The following is a 19,907-nucleotide window of genomic DNA, read 5'->3' on the forward strand; positions in this document are numbered from 1 at the left end:
CACTGTCGCCAGAGTTGACATGACATATCATATTGCATGCATTACAGTCGAGAACACTTGGCATGCTATAAGATGCGGTTTTAGTTGTTGTTGATGTTTTTTTCATTAACACCAACAATTATTAACATTAACAGTAACAATTATTAACATTAACAGTAACAATTATTAACATTAACAGTAACAATTATTAACATTAACAGTAACAATTATCAACATTAACAGTAACAATTATTAACATTAACATTAACAATTATTAACATTAACAGCAATAATTATTCGAAGCAGGCCGCATTAAGAAGAGAATGGTTTGCAAACTACTCTCTTGAAGATAGATCTGAACAGTGGCAATATTTCAAAATTCTAACATATGTGAATGGGGAGCACTGAAGTGACATTTTAAGTAGATGAATATTGAAAAAGAATACAGCTTCTTGAATTTGTATAGCCTTCCCTCCTGTCAACAATATTGCTTAACGAAGAGTTGGCCAGATCAAACGATGGGATTTCAGTCTTGTAGATGAGAGCATTGCCACAGCTAGAATTACACTTGCTTGTATTCTTCTTAATTCAGTTGTATATGTGCTCCTAACTCAATAAATTTGGCCCTGCAGCTCAGATATTGTCAAACCATCTGTTATGATCGCACATGATGGTCTTGGCGGCAGCAATATGTTGCTTATTTTTGTAATCAGCCTCACTGAAATCCACAAATACCTATGCGAAGCATAGATATCTGAAAAGCAAACATTATTCTCCATTCCCCACTTCATATTTCAGTTTGTCTACACTCTACGAACACACACAACCACAAAAACTCATGCAACTAGTGTCACTAACGTTGGAATACGCCAAAAGAGTTTAGTTTCACCAACGAGTTGCGCAAACGTGCGGTGCGTGTGCGCAGTGGCCGGTAGTGCAGTTGCCTGCTACGTAGTGTTGTCGTGTAAACTAGGCTTTATGGTCATTGAGAGTATGAAGTCTCAAATTGTGCTGGCTTCATAAGCAAATTGGTGGATCTCCCAGTTTGTGATGTATGGAGCATCAGATGTCATGTCAGAACAGTGTGCAGGCAGCTCACATTACTGAAGAGCTGCTTGATGTGGGATATTAGTGTTCTGCTGACTTTGTCTTGAGTTGCATGCTTATGCCATGAAAAATTGGTCAAAGTGGATTTACCCAGTGGTAATGGAAGAACTGTTTACAACTGGTGAGTAATTGTGTTCCATCAGAAAATGTTGTGTATGAAATCAGAAACCTAACTGTTACTACAAAATTTGTAATTACAAAATATGGGCAACTAGTTGTGGTCATCTGTAAAATGGGGTCTATTTTAGTCTAAACACATTTGCACTTGTTTTTCCTGAAGATAAAAATGTTAGAGCATGTTGCTCATTAGGCTGTGTATTAGCTCTCCTGTTTTTCCTTTTCACAGATTGTAAGAACTCCATTTCCTGATATCTTTCACACAAATGAGTAAATAAGAAGGTGATGCTATGTCAACAACTGATTTTAAGTGACCAATGACTGAACTGTGGCAGATGATGCATTGTGTAGCCCTGAATTTAAATTCGTATCCTAAGCTAACCACAACCTCGTGATGTGCAATGTATCTGAGAAAATAGTAGCCAGCAATCTGTGGCAGAAATAAAATCACAATCACTTTGTTCACGGCAATTAAAGCTAGCCTCTCCAAGCAATCCTCAAGACAGAAAAAATGCAGTTTCAGTGCTAAAGGAAAACTGTAATTTCTCGCTATCATTGATTACCTGAAACTATCCTCACACTAACTACACAAGCTGCCGCATTACCAACTGATGAGCAGTCCTCGTTGGTACTTGGCAGAACATTACAGACAACTCAGGCAGATTCTAAATGAAGAAAGAATGCTGGAAAGGAGAAAAAGAGCAAATAAAGTTGATACGATAATGAAAATGGCACAGCAAAGAATTAGAAATAAAAAAATTGCATTTAAACCAATTAGCTGAATTAAAATAATAATCAGACTGTGTTTATTAGATTTAGAAATTAATTAAGAAAAAGCTACAGTTGATGAGATTCGAACCTACTATCTTCTACATGTCAATCTCGTACTCTAACCATTGCGTTAAGCCACAAAAGCCTGACTAGAGCAGTTATATTTATGACTCTGGTGCTCCAGTCACAATGATGAATTTCAGCCTCCAAAAATTCAGCTTCACACAACCTCGTGTGAAGCTTCTGTAATGTAAGCCAATATCTGTAATTCTGATAACTGTGTGTGTGACATTGAATCACGTCTTGTGTGGAAGTATGCAGAAGAGTTCGGTTAGCACTGTGTATGAAACGTGTGTGTTTCATTAGCACCATTTTGTGTGTGCACTGTTTTTGATATGGTTATCATGTGTCATGAAATACAAAATTAGTGTGTGAGACCCATGATTCAGGATCCAAACACATCCAGCATAAATACTGGACAAAGAGTTGGAAGTGAACTGAGCAATTTTTGTGGCAGTTTGGTGATGGTGAACAGTTCGGACATGATGTTTGAGCACTCCAGTTTTTGAAAATCAATTCAAAGTGTGAAGTGTCAACTATTAAGCAATTTTTATTGGATTATAGTACCTGTTAATATTATGACCACAATCCTGCATAATATACAAAGAAATAAAACCATTTGAGGAGTTACCTCAGTGTTTCAATGTAAGGGACCCCATTATTTTAGCAAAATATTGCTTGGTAGAATTTTTGCCTTCCCCTTTCCATTCTGCCACTCCTTTCTGAGCTGCCTCCATTGCACTGTGGATACACTTGTTATGTGAACATGTGCTTGAGTCACTGTGACTGTTAGGGTAGTTTCTTGTTTGTGACACTCTAATATATGTGCATCTCTCTCTTTGCCAAGTGCAGCATGGTGCTGTACCTGCAATACTGAATGAGGAAACTGTCTTACTTAGTATGTAAGTTTACACTGTGTGTTTTGGATCTATGGTGTTTTAAAATAGCTTTAATTAAGCCCTTTCATAAGACATTCATGAATGCCTTCAACTGTGTGGGTATTGGTTTGAGTATGTACGAGATTGGTGATGTAGGTAATAACTGGATCAGATTTCATTGTCATTGTAATGATTTATTTCTTAAGGGAATTGTGACTACATTAGCTTCTAGTTTGTATTTGAAATAATTAAATAAGGTACATTATGAACTAACATAGTTTGCCTTGTACTACAATAAGAGCACCAAGCTTTTATTGAGTGTTAAATTGTCCTGTTGTATTTTTAAGCTGCGGTAATGGATATGGTCACTGTTACTAGCAAAACACACAATATTGTCAGTTATTAAAGTCTTCTTCAATGTGATGAATATACTTATTGATTTTTCTTTTATTTTCTGTTTAGCCCACCAGGATGATTTTCATTACTTAAATCAAGGTTCCAGTCCTCACATTCAAGGTATAGATGACAGAGCGATGCTTGAAGAAACAACCAATGCATTAAATCTGCTGGGTTTTTCATCTAAGGAGCAGATGGATATGTTCAGGATACTGGCTGCAATATTACACTTGGGGAATGTTCAGATAGTTGAAGCTGCTGCTGAGAATGACCAAAATGCAGATGGTGAAGGAAGTGCTATTCCTGTACGTATGTTGCATAATGTCTGCTAGAAAAGGTTTCTTAAGTTTTTTGCTTCTTCATTGTAAATTTTTTGCATGTAAAAAAAAATAATTGCTCACTCACTTGTTATGTGAACTAAAGGCTTTTAAGCTTTCAGACACTGATCATTACAAGAACTAGTAAGAAACAAGGATTTGATATGATGCAGTTGTGAGTCAAATCCTGTAAGGGATCATGCTGAAAAGAAACTGATCTTTTATCGGAGTGACATACACAGGTAAGACCAAACATGGTGACCACTGCCCACCATGTGAAGGAATCTTGCCTGGCGACATTGCAAGCATGTGACACATTTAGAAAAATATCAGTGTGGAGCAGAGATGAATGGGGAATCATTCTAGCAATGATACATGCTGCAAGTCAGGAAATCTATTGGCATAATTGACATTTGAGAAGATTGTTACAGCCTAGCACTTCAGAATGAGCAGCTCATAAATGGCAAAGCTGGTTGGCTGTTTCCATGCTCCAGTCATGAGCAATTATGGAAAGTGGTAGACGGACAATAAAGTCAAAATTAGGAGACAACATGTTAGATATCAACACCTCATCAGAGAAAGTGGGGCAGGACACTTGCCAGCTCTGTAAAGCAGGATTGGAGGTAGACCTGTGGCAGATCTGCTGACAGATAACCCCTACATGTTCTCATGTTGAACTGATCATATTGACAGTTACAATTGCAGTTGGCATGGGATCATTGAGATTAGACTGTGGATAATTGAAAATGAGTTGTGTAGTCAGATGAAATGTTCCTTGTTACACCAGGCTGCTAGTCTGTTCCAGATACACAGTTATCTGCTTGAATACCTGCTTGAAACGTACACCACACTACAGAGGCAGACTGGTGAGGGCTGTGTTACATTTTGAGGGACATTAACCAGGGCTTCTGTGGTGGTAGTAAAAGACACGATGACAGCTGCGGACTGTGCGAACATTGGTGCGAACCACAGGCATTCCTGCAGGCTTGATCAGTTCCTCGAAAATGATGGCATCTTGCAGCAGGATAACTGTCCATGTCACAAGACCAGATTTGTGCTGCAGTGGTTTGAGAAGCATGTGACAGTGAACTTGGCTTGTTGTCTTGATTACCAAATTCACTTGATCTGAACCCAGTGAAGCACTGTTGGCTCATTGCCAGGCACCAAATCTGCACACTTATATCCTCAACCTGTAATCTGCAGAAATTGTTCGGCCTTTGTGTAGACTTCTAGTGCCAAATACCTCCGTAAATCTATCGACGAATTGTTGATTCCTCACCACACAAAATCACTACTGCATTGTGTTCCACAGCTAGACCATCGCCATATTCAGCAAGTAAGGTACTGTTTTCGCATGTTGGTGTGTCTCTGTCTTTGATGTTGTCCGATGTCCTACAAACATGCAGTATTGAATCTCCTGATTCATAAATGATTTGGATTGGTGTTGTAGGTTACTGGACTCAAACTTCATATAAATAAAGTCCTGATTCCTTTATTGTCATCTAGATGTAAATTTATCCATGATGGTTAAAGTAATTGCAGGTTGATGCCAGAGTGCCTCTATTAAGAAGGCTATTGAGTCTTCCTTTTGCTGTCATCAGAAATATACAATACATCAAATAAACTCGTTACTGATGTGATGTCAAATCATATAAAAATTACAAATAAAAACAGTTTTCTACATGAAAACCTATCTAGGAAAAGAATTAATAAAATAAAAATTGTTTACATTTTATTATTAATTGGTTTTATTTCAATCTTTGCAATTAACAAATAAGATTATTTTATCTGTATGTGTCTCTCATGTAACATTTGTTTTTATGTACTGTTGGCTTTTACTTACATGCTGCCAATTTCATTTTCCTTCAGGCAGATGATCAACACCTGGCAATACTAGCCAATCTTCTTCAGATTAATGCAATGGACATGAGAAGCTGGTTGTGTCATCGCAAAATTGTTAGCTTGAGAGATGTAATCTTCAAACCAATGACAGTGATAGAGGTATGAGAATACCTTGCTGAAATGCAGGATGTATTGAGAATAGTGTAAAGAAACTGGTATTCTTGTGAAGTTTGCAAAGCATTATGTTCAGTAAATTTACTTCACATTGCAGGCTGTCTCAGCAAGAGATGCTTTGGCTAAACACATCTATGCAGAACTCTTCAATTGGATTGTTTCAGTTGTAAATAAAGCATTATATAGTAGTGGAACAACTCAGAAATTTATTGGTGTTTTGGACATATATGGGTTTGAAACATTTGAAATAAATAGCTTTGAACAGTTCTGTATTAACTATGCAAATGAAAAACTGCAACAACAATTCAACCAAGTAAGTTTTGTTTTTGTACACTGCTACTTAAGAATGTCTAGATATAAGGTAACTACAAGAATTTCCTTATGTAGAGCAACAACCTAAACTTTTTGTTGTATAGCTGCATATACTTAAGCAGTAGGGATCTCTTTCAAAGTATCATCTCTCATATATGCCCTATGACAGGAAATCTAGTGCAAAGTGTTGTTTCATATCATTATTGCCTTGTAGGGAAATATGTGTTAGGTATACAAAGATTTTTCACAAATAAAAGTAATAAAAAGGTAGAAGAGAACAGTATAGATAATCAGACTATATAAAATCAGATTGTTTCAAGAAGTAAATGACTCCCTTTACTATGTTAGGTACGTCTTTGACATGATGTTGCTGGGACCATATTTATTGAGAGATATGCCAGATTTAGTTGAGACACTGACACACCTTGCAGGCACACTGTTTTGCATCAGTGAGCATTATAGACCCTCCTGGTATTCCACCACGACTGTCTCATCTTGTTGAATTTGGTTGAAAATTTTTTCAAAATTTTTCAGTTAATTTTCCTGCTTCACATCAATTTGCAAGTTGGCTCTCTGTCTCTTATAAAAAGTTAATCCAAATTTTGTTGTAATTATGGTTATAATCTTACAGTCTTTGTTAATCCACAGTTCTTTTGTAGGTGACATGTGCTTTCTAGGAACTGGTAAAATCATCACTTTTTCTGATGTGAGCCATAATCACCTTTCAAATATGGTTGACCATCACATACGAAAGACAATTGTTTTAATCTGTGTTGTGAAATGGACTTTCCATAAAAAAAACTACTTCACAGAATCTTAGTGTGCCATCCTGTCACCTAATGATGACCAAGTAATCAAAACATGATGATGAAAGAACTGAACTATTAAATTCAGTGGTGATTGACTTGACATATTGCTGAAAATTATATTGAACTGTGAAGCATGTTACTTCTGAAGCCTTTAAATACATGATCTCAGTGGTATTTCATAATCTCCGTTACCTATGGGAAGAATATTTCTTTCCTTGAATGATCTCTCAGTATAAACTTTAAAATACATAGAAGCTTTGGTTTGTCAGGACATACATTAGCATTTCCCTAAAATAAGGCACTAGAGTAGCTAGGGGAAGGTAGGGAGGAGTATGGAGGCTGGTGGTGAATTCGTATTTTATCGTGGCAGAGACAGAACTAAAACCCCTTCTTTGAGCATGTATTTTTGACTAGTGTGTGCTATTGTACCTATTGACATGATAGGATGATCTCGTTAGTACAGCAACTTGTAATTGGGCATGAGAGGTGATATTAAAAAACATCAGAGCACCACAAATGACACTTAGTGGTATGAATAAGTTGTTAAGTTTTAGATTAATTTAAGTACATTATTACCAAACAAACAAGTGTTATGAGATACTAGTGTGCAGAAATGATTGTTAACATCAGAGCATTAAATCAGGTAATTGTGATATACTGCAGAAGCATTACCCATCCACCACCTGTTTTGTTGTCCAGTGTCCAGTCATCTTACCTTGCACAGTTTTATTGATGACACTATGTGGCACGAAATGACAACAAATATTCATGAAAAGAAACAATATGTTTTGTACAGTGAAAAAGGCTTCCTTGGTTTTGAGGATGCAGCATACGACAAGGTCTTCAGTATCATTTAGTCATGCAAGATGAATTGTAGACATGATGCTGTTGGGCACCATGAGTTACCATTACTGATGTGTCGGCAAAATTATGTATTTACTTACCAACACTGTAAGTTGGTGGCTGTGAATGTGGAACGTGTTGCCTCCTTCCAACACATTAATCCTTTAATCCATTAGTTTCCATGCTTGCATATAGAATATGTCCAGTAGTTTGTGTGGCCAACTGGTACAGGAATGCAGCATTTTATTTAAATTGTTCTAACACAGGTTTTAATGGTCCAAAGTTGATGACATTTTTAGGATTTGTTAACAACATACTTATGTTACTCTTGGAAATACTCACAATTGTACCAAATGAACTTTGAGTGTGGTATACTTTGAAGCAATCATCAAAACTAAGTCCTGTACCACAGTCTCTGTCCATTATGTTGTTGCAACTCTGTTAAGAGACATGGCATGAAATTTATGTTTTCATCTCCCTTTCCCTTTTCAGTGGTGTCATAAACAATAAATACATTGTGTGCCAAAATATTTCCACATAGCCATTTACACATTATTTTTCTTCCTGCGATTGTAACTTGCAGTTCATGATTTGTTCTGACTAGTGCACTTTGTGGCAAATGTCTTAACTGTGCTTCAGCACAAATACTGCTACACTTTTCTGAGGAAGGAATGTTGCTCATTCTCAACAGATGGCAGAGCCATCAAGTTTTACCTGTGAGGCCGTAGCTGATGAGTACATGGTCAGATAATGCTCACTGCCTGCGGGTATGTGCTCTGGTTCCCAGCTTGAGGAGTTAAAATTCCAAGACAGTATTCAACTGCATGATTGCCCACTATTCCATGACTTATTTACAGAAGAGCATTGTATTACAGGATATAATTCATATTACATCTGCTAATTTGCCATACTTTTGTATACTGGACACACATCAGTTCTGATCTCTTAAAAACTTTCTCACCAAAGTCCCTCTGTTTGTGGATTGGAATAGATGCAGATAATCTGTCACAGTATCTCAGAAGCACAGGATGCACACTGCTTTGATTTTAGAGCATACTGAAGTTTTTGTTTCAGAGCACTGTGATGTTCAGGCACAAAATTTGTATTTCTTTTATAGGCTTCAGTGGGCAGACACTCTAATCATTTTATTCCACAAATGGCTAATAGTAATGCCATGTTGACATAGTAGTTCCTCCATGGTGATGAAATTTTGTTTTAACTCTGATACATATATACTTGGCAGCATGCAAACTGCACAGTTTTCATTTGTAAATTGCCTCCATAAATTCACTTGGCGTCTGCTAGTTCACTTCGTTTGTCCGTAGTTAGTTTGGCATGAGTGTTTGCCTGTAATGTAATCAAATCTGGTGTCAGAGTGGTGATGTTTTAAAAATTGAATTTTCTGTTTCTGTGAGGGAAAATAATACACCAGTATATAGTTTGCAAAATGTTGGTGCCGCAGATACATGTAGACCTGTGATTGTGTGACTCTCAAAACAAATGAACTGGTAGATCACTGCTACTAGCACACCTGCACCAAAATATGGTCTTTAAATTTTTGAATGTATACTTGCAGCTACCGATCAGTAGGTGTGAGGTGACCAGGCTAATCAAAATTGTGCAGAGCACTCCTTCACGGTCCTAAAAGACAAACAATATTGGAAGACATTTGTACGAGAGAGGTGTTTTCCATGGCTTACTTATTTTCTTCATTTGTGTATCTTCTCGTTGTATTTTCATCCTCCTCCTCCTCCTCCTCCTCCTACTACTACTACTACTACTACTACTACTACTACATGATAAATTTTTTGATTGTGCTACAAGACTACAAACTAATAAATTGTGTAGATAAATAAAAATGCAGTGCTATTCTTGTCTGAGACTAGTATTGTGGAAGCATTTTAGTAATGAAGTTTTTTTTCCCCTTCCCAAAACGTCTCCAGTTAGAACTTGGGAGCTATAGTCTGTTAGCCACAACATTAGTCTGCTAATAATATTAATGATTTTACTGGACATGGACTGTGACAAACAGTGATACAAAGGAGCAGCTCATCTAACAGGAAATGTGTACAGTTTGTGCTATGGCCTAATTTACGGGTACCATGGAGAGATTATCATTCTGGTTAGTTAAAATACCATTACTGCTGCAGAATAACTGCCAATTTTTCCTCCCAGCCTCCCCTTATCGAGGTGTGTGAGATCTTTCATGTGCATCTGAGTTTGATCAACTGTAATGTCATGGTTACAAATGATGGCCTTGAAATTGGGGTATGTACTGGCATTCAAGACTCGAAAGGAAAATTTTGCATGTTACTGTGGGCAATGTATTGGTAGCAAAACTTCTCTTGAGCAGAGATTATTTCATATTCCCAAGAAACTGATGATGCTTTTGTTTTGACTGTCTATAGTAAAAGTGTAGCCTCCAGGCTAAACTTGGCTTGTAAATAAAATTTTGTTTGACCATTGAATCACTTAATAAGTATCATATCTGTTTGCATATAAGATTATGTTGGAAGAGCTATATAAAATCCAAGTTTCTAGTTATTTTCCTTGTTCCACTGCACATCCATTTTTATTTATAGCCATAGTTAGACTTATATGTGTACTATGCGGCTGATCCTGGCGGAGGTTCGAATCCTCCCTCAGGCGTGTGTGTGTGTGTGTGTGTGTGTGTGTGTGTGTGTGTGTGTGTGTGTGTGTGTGTGTGTGTGTGTTTGTCCTTAGGATAATTTAGGTTAAGTAGTGTGTAAGCTTAGGGAATGATGACCTTAGCAGTTAAGCCCCATAAGATTTCACACACATTTGAACTGATATGTGTCTTACTCTTATGTAAACAAAGATAGTTGTTTTCAGTCTCAAATTATGAATTTTTATAAAATGCACACAGCTTAATTTAGAAAAATGTACAGTTAAGATGGTGATTTTTTGTCATTCTCTTCAGGTTATTCTGTGAAACATGCAAGGAATAAGAATTGCCCACTTTTTGTTAAGGAAATTCATTTCAGAAATACATTCTATCCCTCTGTTTTTCAGCATGTTTTTAAATTGGAGCAGGAGGAATATATGAGAGAAGAAATAGAATGGAAATTCATAGATTTCTATGACAATCAGCCTTGCATTGATCTCATTGAAACTAAACTAGGAATCCTTGACCTCCTGGATGAGGAATGTAGGGTATGTAATAGTCTAAAATAGATCAGAATTTGCCATTACATTTAACTGAAGTAGTATTGTGTCTCTTAAATGTGATTCTTTTCACAGATGCCAAAAGGTACAGATGCCTCATGGACAGAGAAGCTATACAATAAATGCTCCTCATTTAATCATTTTGCAAAACCAAGGTTTGGCAATTTAGCATTCATTATTCACCACTTTGCTGACAATGTGACATACCAGAGTCATGGTTTTTTGGAGAAAAATAAAGACACAGTTTTAGAGGATCAGATTAGTGTAATAAAAAATGGTCAGGTATGTGATAATGAGATTTTATTTCTGTTTTTGTCTTGTCAGAGTACTTGAATTTAAATATAATTTTTTTCTTGTTATTTTCCTTTTTTTTTTATAAAAAAAGAAGCCACCTATACATTGTTTTCTTAAGTATACACTTGATTCACTACTTGGACCTACCAGTCAAAGCTTGAGCTCAGTACTGGTATTCCAAGCGCCCCCTCCTCCTCCTCCTCTTCCTATGATTTTTTTTTTTTTAATCCACTGGCATTTATTCAGTCACATGTTTGAATACTGTTTACTTATTTAATGTCAGCAAATCTTCATGAAACTTAGTGTGGAACTCAGTTGGTTTTATTACTAAAAGATGTAGCCATCAGAAAATCTCTAACATAAAATGAACATGTATTATAGTAAAAGCAGTGATTAAGTATTACTTTGTTAGAGTTTTAGGTACATATGTAAGTGGACATTTTTTGCCTTATTTTGAAACATGTAACTATTCAAGACAGATATCTACCATATCACGGGCTAGTGGAACAGCTGCTTCCACCGTTTCTCATACTGGGGGACTTCAATGCCCACAGTCCTCTGTGTGACAGCACGAACACATCTAGTAGGGGCAAATAATGGAGCAATTAATTTCAAAAGTGGAAGTCTGCTAGCTTAACACAGGATCTACAACACATTTCATTATGTTCCATCGAATATAGGCAGTCATATACAGGATGGTCCATCTCAAGTTTCAGATGAGATTATGTTGAAAACTATACATCGGGTAAAAATAGTGGGTAAGACAAGTTCGTAAGCTCAAAGGGTGACATCAAATGATACTACACATGACCCCAGCTCCCGCCCCTTTGGGTGGGACGGGGAACAACTTTAAAATCTTAAATGGAAACCCCCATTTTTTTAATTGCAGATTCGGATTCTCCATAAAAAAGTAATCAAGTTTTGTCTGAAACATTTTTTCAGAGTATTGACAGATAGCGCTGAAATTGAGAAAAATTAAAATTGGGGAAGAACCCTGATTTATTTAGAATGATCTGAGGAGGACGCATCAAATTGATACAAAATGTGCACCTGTTCTTTCATTATGCCAAATTAAGCTATTTTTTTTTTTTACAAAATGTATCCTACACGCCACAGTTTTTGATGGAGGGAGGTGGTATGGTATTAAAATCTCGTTAGGGAACTCTTCACAATTGCATTACTCACCCGACTGTGGCGCTACTGTGGCCAAACTGCGAACTATGGCTCAGTATAAAGGTCAGTGCAATGTGATCAGACGTCACTTCACTTTCAGATTGTGAACTGTAAACATCAATTGACGAAAGTAAATTATTCTTTAGCGAAACATGGCTCACTATCCTCCTACAGAGATTGTTGATATGATGTTAATTTTAGGTGAATGCTATAACAATTACGCTGCAGCTGCACAATTGTATGTGGATCGTTTCCCAAACAGACGGCATCCAAGCGTAAACATTATTCAAAATTGCACTCGATGAGCTCGAAATGGATACATGCACCGTCCACCTCATCATCACGAACACAATGATAATGGCACTCATACCCTTACCATTCTCACCTGTGTTCAACTGCATCCCGAAATTAGTAGTCGTGCGATTCAGAGACAAACTGGCATACTGAAATCAACTGTTTCGAGGATTTTGAAGGCACATAAATATCATGTGTATCATGTCACACTGACACAGGCATTAACGCCGAAAGATATGCAGATATGCTTTCATTTCTGCCGATGGGCCTTGAAAATGATAAGAGGTGACAATGATTTTTTTAGATACGTTATGTTCACCGGTGAAGCCACATTCAAAAACAATGGCAAATTAAATCGTCATGATTGTCATTGTTGGTCCCCTGTCAATACACACTGGCACAGACCCATTGACAATCAACACAAATGGTTGTTAATGCTCTGGTGTAGAATTTTAAATGGTTACTTGATAGGACCATATTTTTTTGACCGAAATGTTACTGGGGAATCTAATTTACAACTTCTCCGTGATGACTTGTTTGAGCTAATGGAAGATGTTGATTTACAAACTAGGCAACGAATGTAGTTCCAACAGGATGGAGCAGCTCCCCGTTATGCTAAAAATGTATGGAACATTTTTAAATTTACGGTACCCTGGTTGGTGGATAGGACACGGCGGACCAATTCAGTGGCCTCCAAGTTCACCAGATCTAACATCTCCTGATTTTTTTTTTTTTCTTGTGGGGTTATTTGAAAAATATTGTTTATGAAAGACAGGCCACAACCCAAAACGATATGGAGCAAAGCATTTGATGAGCGTGTGCAGCCATACCGTGGGATGTGCTGCTCAAAACTGTGGACAACTTTCGCAGATGATCGACTTTATGCATTGAAGCAAGTGGGGATCATTTTGAACAATTTCTTCATGGCTAATTTCATTAATTAAGCACCCCAAATTAGAGAGGCAAAGGGACTCTCACTAATGAAGCACCCCATGGGAACATCATTCTACTACGTCCGTATCGTTGTTCCTGGGTAACGCTAAAAGTAGGATACAGTACATTTTGTACAAAAATAGCTTAGTTTGGCATAATGAAAGAACTGGTGCGTGTTTTTTATCGATTTGATGCGTCTTTCTTGGATAATTCTAAATAAATCGGAGTTCTTCCCCAATTTTACTTTTTTTCTCGATTACAGCACCATCTGTCAATACTTTGAAAAAATATTTCAGACAAAACGTGATTACTTTTTTATGGAGAATCCAAATCTGCAATAGAAAATGGGTGTTTCCATTTAAGATTTAAAAGCTGGCCCCTGCCACACCTAAGGGGGCGGGGGCTGGAGGTCACGTGTAGTATCATTTGATGCCCCCCTTTGGGTTTACGAACTTGTCTTACCCACTATTTTTACCCGATGTATAGTTTTCGAGATAATCTCATCTGAAACTTGACCCTGTATATTACGGTCTGCAGCCCAAGCATCTGACCCTTGACCCAGTGCTATGTCAGAGGTGACCTTCGCAACATTGACCTCTCTCTCTCTCTCTTTCTCTCTCTCAAACCAATGGAATATGCACCACATTGGTCACTATGGAAAGCCAACTGCGAGCTTTACCTCTGAAGTAACTTTGATGCTAGTCAAGGGAATGATTTGGAAATAGTCGTTTAAAATACTATTGACAGGATTATACACACTGTGGAAGCAAAGATACTCTATTCTTCAGGCACTCCACATCAGGTAGCCGTGCCACTGTGGTTTGGAGTAATAACTGCAGCTGCTGGAGAGTGTCTAAAGGCACTTCAATGACACAAATGCTATCCTTACACAGAAAATTTAGTAGCATTGAGAAGATTTAGAGTGAAGGCATGGTTTCTAATAAAAAGAGAAAGTAGTAGAGTTGGGAATAATATTTATCATCTGTGAGGGCTCACACTCAATCGTCCCAGGTATGGACTAAACTCGGCCATGTTCACAGCCACCCACTGCCAGCAGTGATACCTGCCTTCTCCCTCAATGGTGATGTTCATACAGATAGTTCAGTCATTGCTAAAATTTCTAGCGCACACTTCGACGCATCCACATGCAGTAATACCATCCTTATTTCCTGACCCAGAAATATGTGGCAGAGTGAAATGACTTGTTGTTCTGTGCACAAGACGTAGAATCATTTAGTGTTCCATTTAGTGAATGGGAGCTCTGTAGCACTTTTGCAGAGTGAAGAAACACTGTCCTTGGATCTGATAAAATCCACAATGAAATGCTTAAACACCTTAGCAACAACACCAGCCTAAAACACATCCTTGGATTTTTAAGTTTTATTTAGCAGAAAGGGGAGTTTACCTCCTAGTGGTGGAAGGGTTTATTATTCCTATCCTGAAATTGAGAAAAGACCATGAAATTCTGACTAATTATTGACCAGTCTCTAACGAATGGGCTGTGTAGATTATTCTGAATAATCGTCATTCGATGATGTTGTGATGCATTGAAGTCTGTGGACATTTATCACAATTTCAAAGTGGCCCTAGGCTACTGTGGTCCACAACAGATAAACTGTTTGTCTGGAATATGCAGTGCATAATGCTTTCGTACGTTGTGAACGCCTGATCCCTGTGTTCTCTGACCTACATAAGGCGTACAATACTGCCTGCTTCCATCACAGCCTGGCTACATTGCATGAGCGGGGCTTCTGAGGCTGCTTACCAACTTCTATTCAGAATTTCCTATCCCTCAGAATGTCATGGGTCCAGAAGGTTCAACTAACAGCAACAATATGTACATAAAACTGAGGAGAAGTCATTGAAACTTTCAAAGTTTTGGGCCCTTTATTTGACAATTAGTAAACCTGGTTACCACATGTATGCCAGTTCAAGACAAACTGCATGAGGAAAGTTAATACACTCAAATTTCTCAGCATCACTTCCTAGGGTATGGACAACAGAGTCGTCCTGTGATTCTACAGACCTTTACTTTTATTCTGCCTGGAGTATTGATGTGTTGTGTACAGATTGGCGGCACCATCAGTACTGTTCTCGTTAGACCCTGTTTACCATTGTGGAGGCAGCCTCCTGAGGGTCAGATCCCAACAGCTTTTGATTAACTATATGGTCAAAATCTGTCAAATGCCTATCCAACAGTGTTACTTGACTCTGTTTCACAACCAACCATTCAGACTATTTATGAATCGACCAAACATAGGTCACCCAATGGGATACAGTTGGATGCTCTATGCAAGGATCTCAAACTTCCCCCACTTGTCTGTGTTCATAGTGTTCCCTCCCAGCATACCCTGTGGTACATACTCAATCATATGATTTAGATGGACCTCTTCTGCAGTCCTGAGGAATGTTCTGATCCCACCATTCTCGGGCACTTATTCCGTTTGTTTCTTCATGAGTACGCCAGTTAGACATGCATCTACATAGATTGATCAAAAGTAGAAATGGGGTTGGTTGTACTTTTGCACACATAATTGGCATCAGAAGTATTCTCCGCTAAGTGCATGCATTGTATACACTGCAGAGTTGGTCACCATACGCATAAAACTCTCACAAAGGACTTAACGGTTGTAGTGACTCGATGAGCTGCATGCAAAACATATCTCAGTGCTCCTCATAAACTTCTTGGGCACTAACATCCAAGACCCCTCCTCAGCTCTGCACACTGAGCCATGTGGGTATTCCAGGAAATGACGTCACTGATGAATTGGCTAAAGCAGCCACAAGATACAAACTTGAACTTGTAATACTGGTCGCAGACCTAAGATTGCAGCTGTGACATTACTTTTTGAAAACCCAGGATATAGAATTGTAGGAAACTACAACCTTAAAGAATCTGAGGGCAACCGAGGGGATAACCAAGGCATGGCATATTTCTCTCAGAGCCTTTCAGAAAGATGTCATCATGCTGTGCCAATTATGTATCAGTCCCACAAGGCTTACCCATTAGTCTCTTTGATGTTAAGAGGACTGTACCCAATGCAGCTGTGGCAGTAATTTCATGATAGCCCATATTATCACAGGTTGTGCCCAGCTGGCTGATCTGAGACAAGCCACCAACATGTCTGCCTTCGTATCGCAGATACTTACAGATGATGGAATAGTAGCTAGCAAAGTCATATGTTCCCTGAGGGGAAAGTTTATTTTATGACAAAGTTTAACGCATGTCAACATTTGATGTCTGATAGATGTGCTGTGAACCTCTCACTGCGACATGTGCTCTTCGTGGTCTCAAGTTACTTTCTCCTCTGCACTGTCAGACATTTCTGAATTTTTATCTGTGTATTTTATTTATCTAACTGTTTGAGATAATCAATTCTATAATCCATACCATCTTCATTTTGTTACTTCATTTGTCATACTGACCTTACTGGTGTTTCCTACAGTGAACCGCCGCCTGGGTTTTATCTCAGTTTTAACCATGTGACTAAAGCTACTGTAACACACATTTTCAACCATGATAAGGTCACAAACTTTGAGGCTGATGACTCTCCCTTTCTAGTTTCACATCTTTTTAAGAGAATTTCCAGTGAAATGGGAGTCTGATAATCAAGATGTTTAGTCCCTTTAAACTCATAATAATGATAGTCATCATCTTAATAGGATGAAGCAAGTATGATGAAATATCCTCTTGGAGGTGAAGGTGCCAAGGTGATGGGCTATCCTAGTGGGTCGTGGAATCATCTTCTCATTGTGGCAGCACAGGAGCGAAGGCTAACAAACTCAATAAATTAGCCTTCTCAGTGGGCATCTTCCCTAGACGTTTAATGCTTCTCCACATTTCCATATAGATATCTAATGTAGAAATGTAATGTTGAAGCAGGTGCATGGAATTTAGAACCAACATACAGTCATATATGGCAATACCTTGAACACCAGCTAGAGTATGTAAGTGTGTACCGGCAGTCGTGGCACTTGACAGTGGGCAAGGAGCACCTGGTCAACACCTTATGACGTTTTAACCACTTGACTTGGCTGGATGCCACAGAACATTTTATTCAAAATTTCATATAGTTTAGTGCTCATTAATGCAACAATAGGGAGTGTTGTAAAGACATGCAGAAGGCCAGTGTTAAAGGTTAGAGGTTGGCATTGTTCATTGCATTATGAGACTTTTGCTTCATCTAAAAACTAGCAGTGACCAACAAAATTTTAGTGTCCATTGCAGTTCTAAGGAGTATCATCAAAGTAAATACAAAACAACATGCTGTTAATGAAAAGGAAGTCTTTGAAAGACCTTGTGTAGGCATGAGCTATGTTAGGATAATTAGGTGGTTTGTGCACTTATTCCTGTAGTGAGTCTGAATAATAAAATCTGGACCATCATAATTCTTGCTTTTTTGGAACTCATCCATTGTAACTTGTGGTGAGATTTTTTGCTGCTCTTCACACTAAAATTATTTTGTATGTGTTGTCCACTGATCTATCTGTGGTGCCATAAACTTAAAAATGCTGTGCTGTACTTGTTAGAGTACATATGAGGATCGTCAAGGCTCACTGAAAGATGCTCAGTATAGTACCTCTGCACCCCCCCCCCCCCCCCCCCCGTCCCTTCCCCCCCCCTCCCCACACACACACACACAAACACACACACACACACACACACACACACACACACACACACACACACACACACACACCAGTATCCATTTTAGGCTTTTTGTAGGTTTGTTCTACCTCTGTGTCGTTACATGAAACTTGTTTAATGTTTACTCTACTATTAATATCATGGGCAGTGTTGTATCTTAAATGACAATGACTGTGTGTGAATAATACTCATGATTTATCCTTTAACTGTAATCCCTTACTTTAACCTCATAGTTTTTATAAACTTGAACTGTAATTTACTCTTTTCCAATTAACTAAAATTGAATTCAATTTGATGAAATTGTACAGTAATACTACCATTTTTAATCATATAGTTTTATAGTATAGTATAGTTTTATGAGCCATTATTATTCTTGTGTATGAGAAATATGTTTAAAGTTACTTTGTTTCTTATTTTACAGAATAAATTGATTCGAAAGCTTTTCAGAGAAGAAGATAATCGCAAATTGACAGTTCCTGCAGCAAAGATAAAAGTGGCGGCAGCAAGACCATCATCAACAATGCCTGCCTCTTCCAAGCAGCACAAGAAAACAGTGAGAAATATCTGTTGGATTGAAGCAAATAAATATGTAGTTCATAATTCTATAGTTGCCTTGGAGCCACATTAAGTTAGAATGTTAAATCTAATTTATAAATAATCATAACTGCATTTTTTAATGTTTCTGCATCTTGCTTTTTCTTGTGGTATTGATTTAACATCAAACTTTTGTGCAGGTTGGATCACAATTCAGGGATTCATTGAATATGCTGATGTCAACACTAAATGCTACAACTCCACATTATGTAAGATGTATAAAGCCAAATGACAATAAAGTTCCATTTGAATACAATCCAGTGCGGGCTGTTCAGCAGTTGAGAGCCTGTGGTGTTCTGGAAACAATAAGAATTAGTGCTGCTGGTTTTCCATCAAGGTGTTGTAATTGCATAGTCTAATATTTTATTTCCTAATAAATTTGGTATTATTACATTTAATATTGTCCATTGTGTAATGGTCAGAAACTCTGTTGAGAGACATAGCTGTTGGCAAGTGTGATTCTTCTTGTTTGTTTGTTTTTCCCCAAACACAGTGTGCTGGTGTTTGGTGACAGCTGTCTCAAATGATCACTGTCAGAGGTTTCAGAGGATGGGAGTTTATGTGGACATTCTTTAGTGACTGAATATATTTTTTTAGAAACAGTAGTATGACCCAAATACAGACTGAGAACAGGGACATAAGTAGGGCATCTACACAAACATTCAAGCTTGAGGAAGGAAATTAAAGCATTGTTTCTTTTTTCTACTTAGACTAATGAGAAGAGGCCAGACCCTGCAACCTAGAAACTTTGATGAGCTTTGGTAGATGGCCACTTAAAAGTAACTCCTGTGAAGGAGTTCAAGATACAGTTTTAGTTTTTCAAAATAATTTAACTCGAATGGGATCAGTTTGGGACTACAAAGAATTTTAGAACATCTGAAAATAAGGACATATTCTATATACATACCAAAACTGCAATTTAATAGTTCCATTGTGAACAAGGAAAACAGGTCATCAGCTTAAGTTCCAAAGAGCTTCGATGCTACATGTTTTACACTTGTTTACCTTTGGTCCCCCCCCCCCCCCCCCCCTCACACACACACACACACACACACACACACACACACACACACACCAAATATATTGCTGTGGATTTCATGTGTGTTCATAACATTTCCTTTTTTTTCCCTATCTGTTCCATGTGGTCCGAAACTGACAATTCATCATGACTTCTGATATT

General features: G+C 37.8%; 1 protein-coding gene across 1 annotated transcript in view; it reads left to right on the plus strand.

Moving 5' to 3' along the window:
- The window catches only part of LOC126471127 (unconventional myosin-Va), a 358,954-nt gene that overhangs the window by 273,191 nt on the left and 65,856 nt on the right, over nt 1-19,907 (plus strand). The window contains exons 7-13 of the mRNA XM_050099213.1: nt 3,375-3,613; nt 5,495-5,626; nt 5,739-5,954; nt 10,639-10,779; nt 10,867-11,073; nt 18,555-18,686; nt 18,868-19,064. Of these exons, the coding sequence (XP_049955170.1) occupies nt 3,375-3,613; nt 5,495-5,626; nt 5,739-5,954; nt 10,639-10,779; nt 10,867-11,073; nt 18,555-18,686; nt 18,868-19,064 (1,264 nt within the window). The remainder of the gene's footprint in view (nt 1-3,374; nt 3,614-5,494; nt 5,627-5,738; nt 5,955-10,638; nt 10,780-10,866; nt 11,074-18,554; nt 18,687-18,867; nt 19,065-19,907) is intronic.

This window comes from Schistocerca serialis, chromosome 3 (assembly GCF_023864345.2).
Source record: "Schistocerca serialis cubense isolate TAMUIC-IGC-003099 chromosome 3, iqSchSeri2.2, whole genome shotgun sequence".
Classification (NCBI taxonomy): Eukaryota; Metazoa; Arthropoda; class Insecta; order Orthoptera; family Acrididae; genus Schistocerca; species Schistocerca serialis.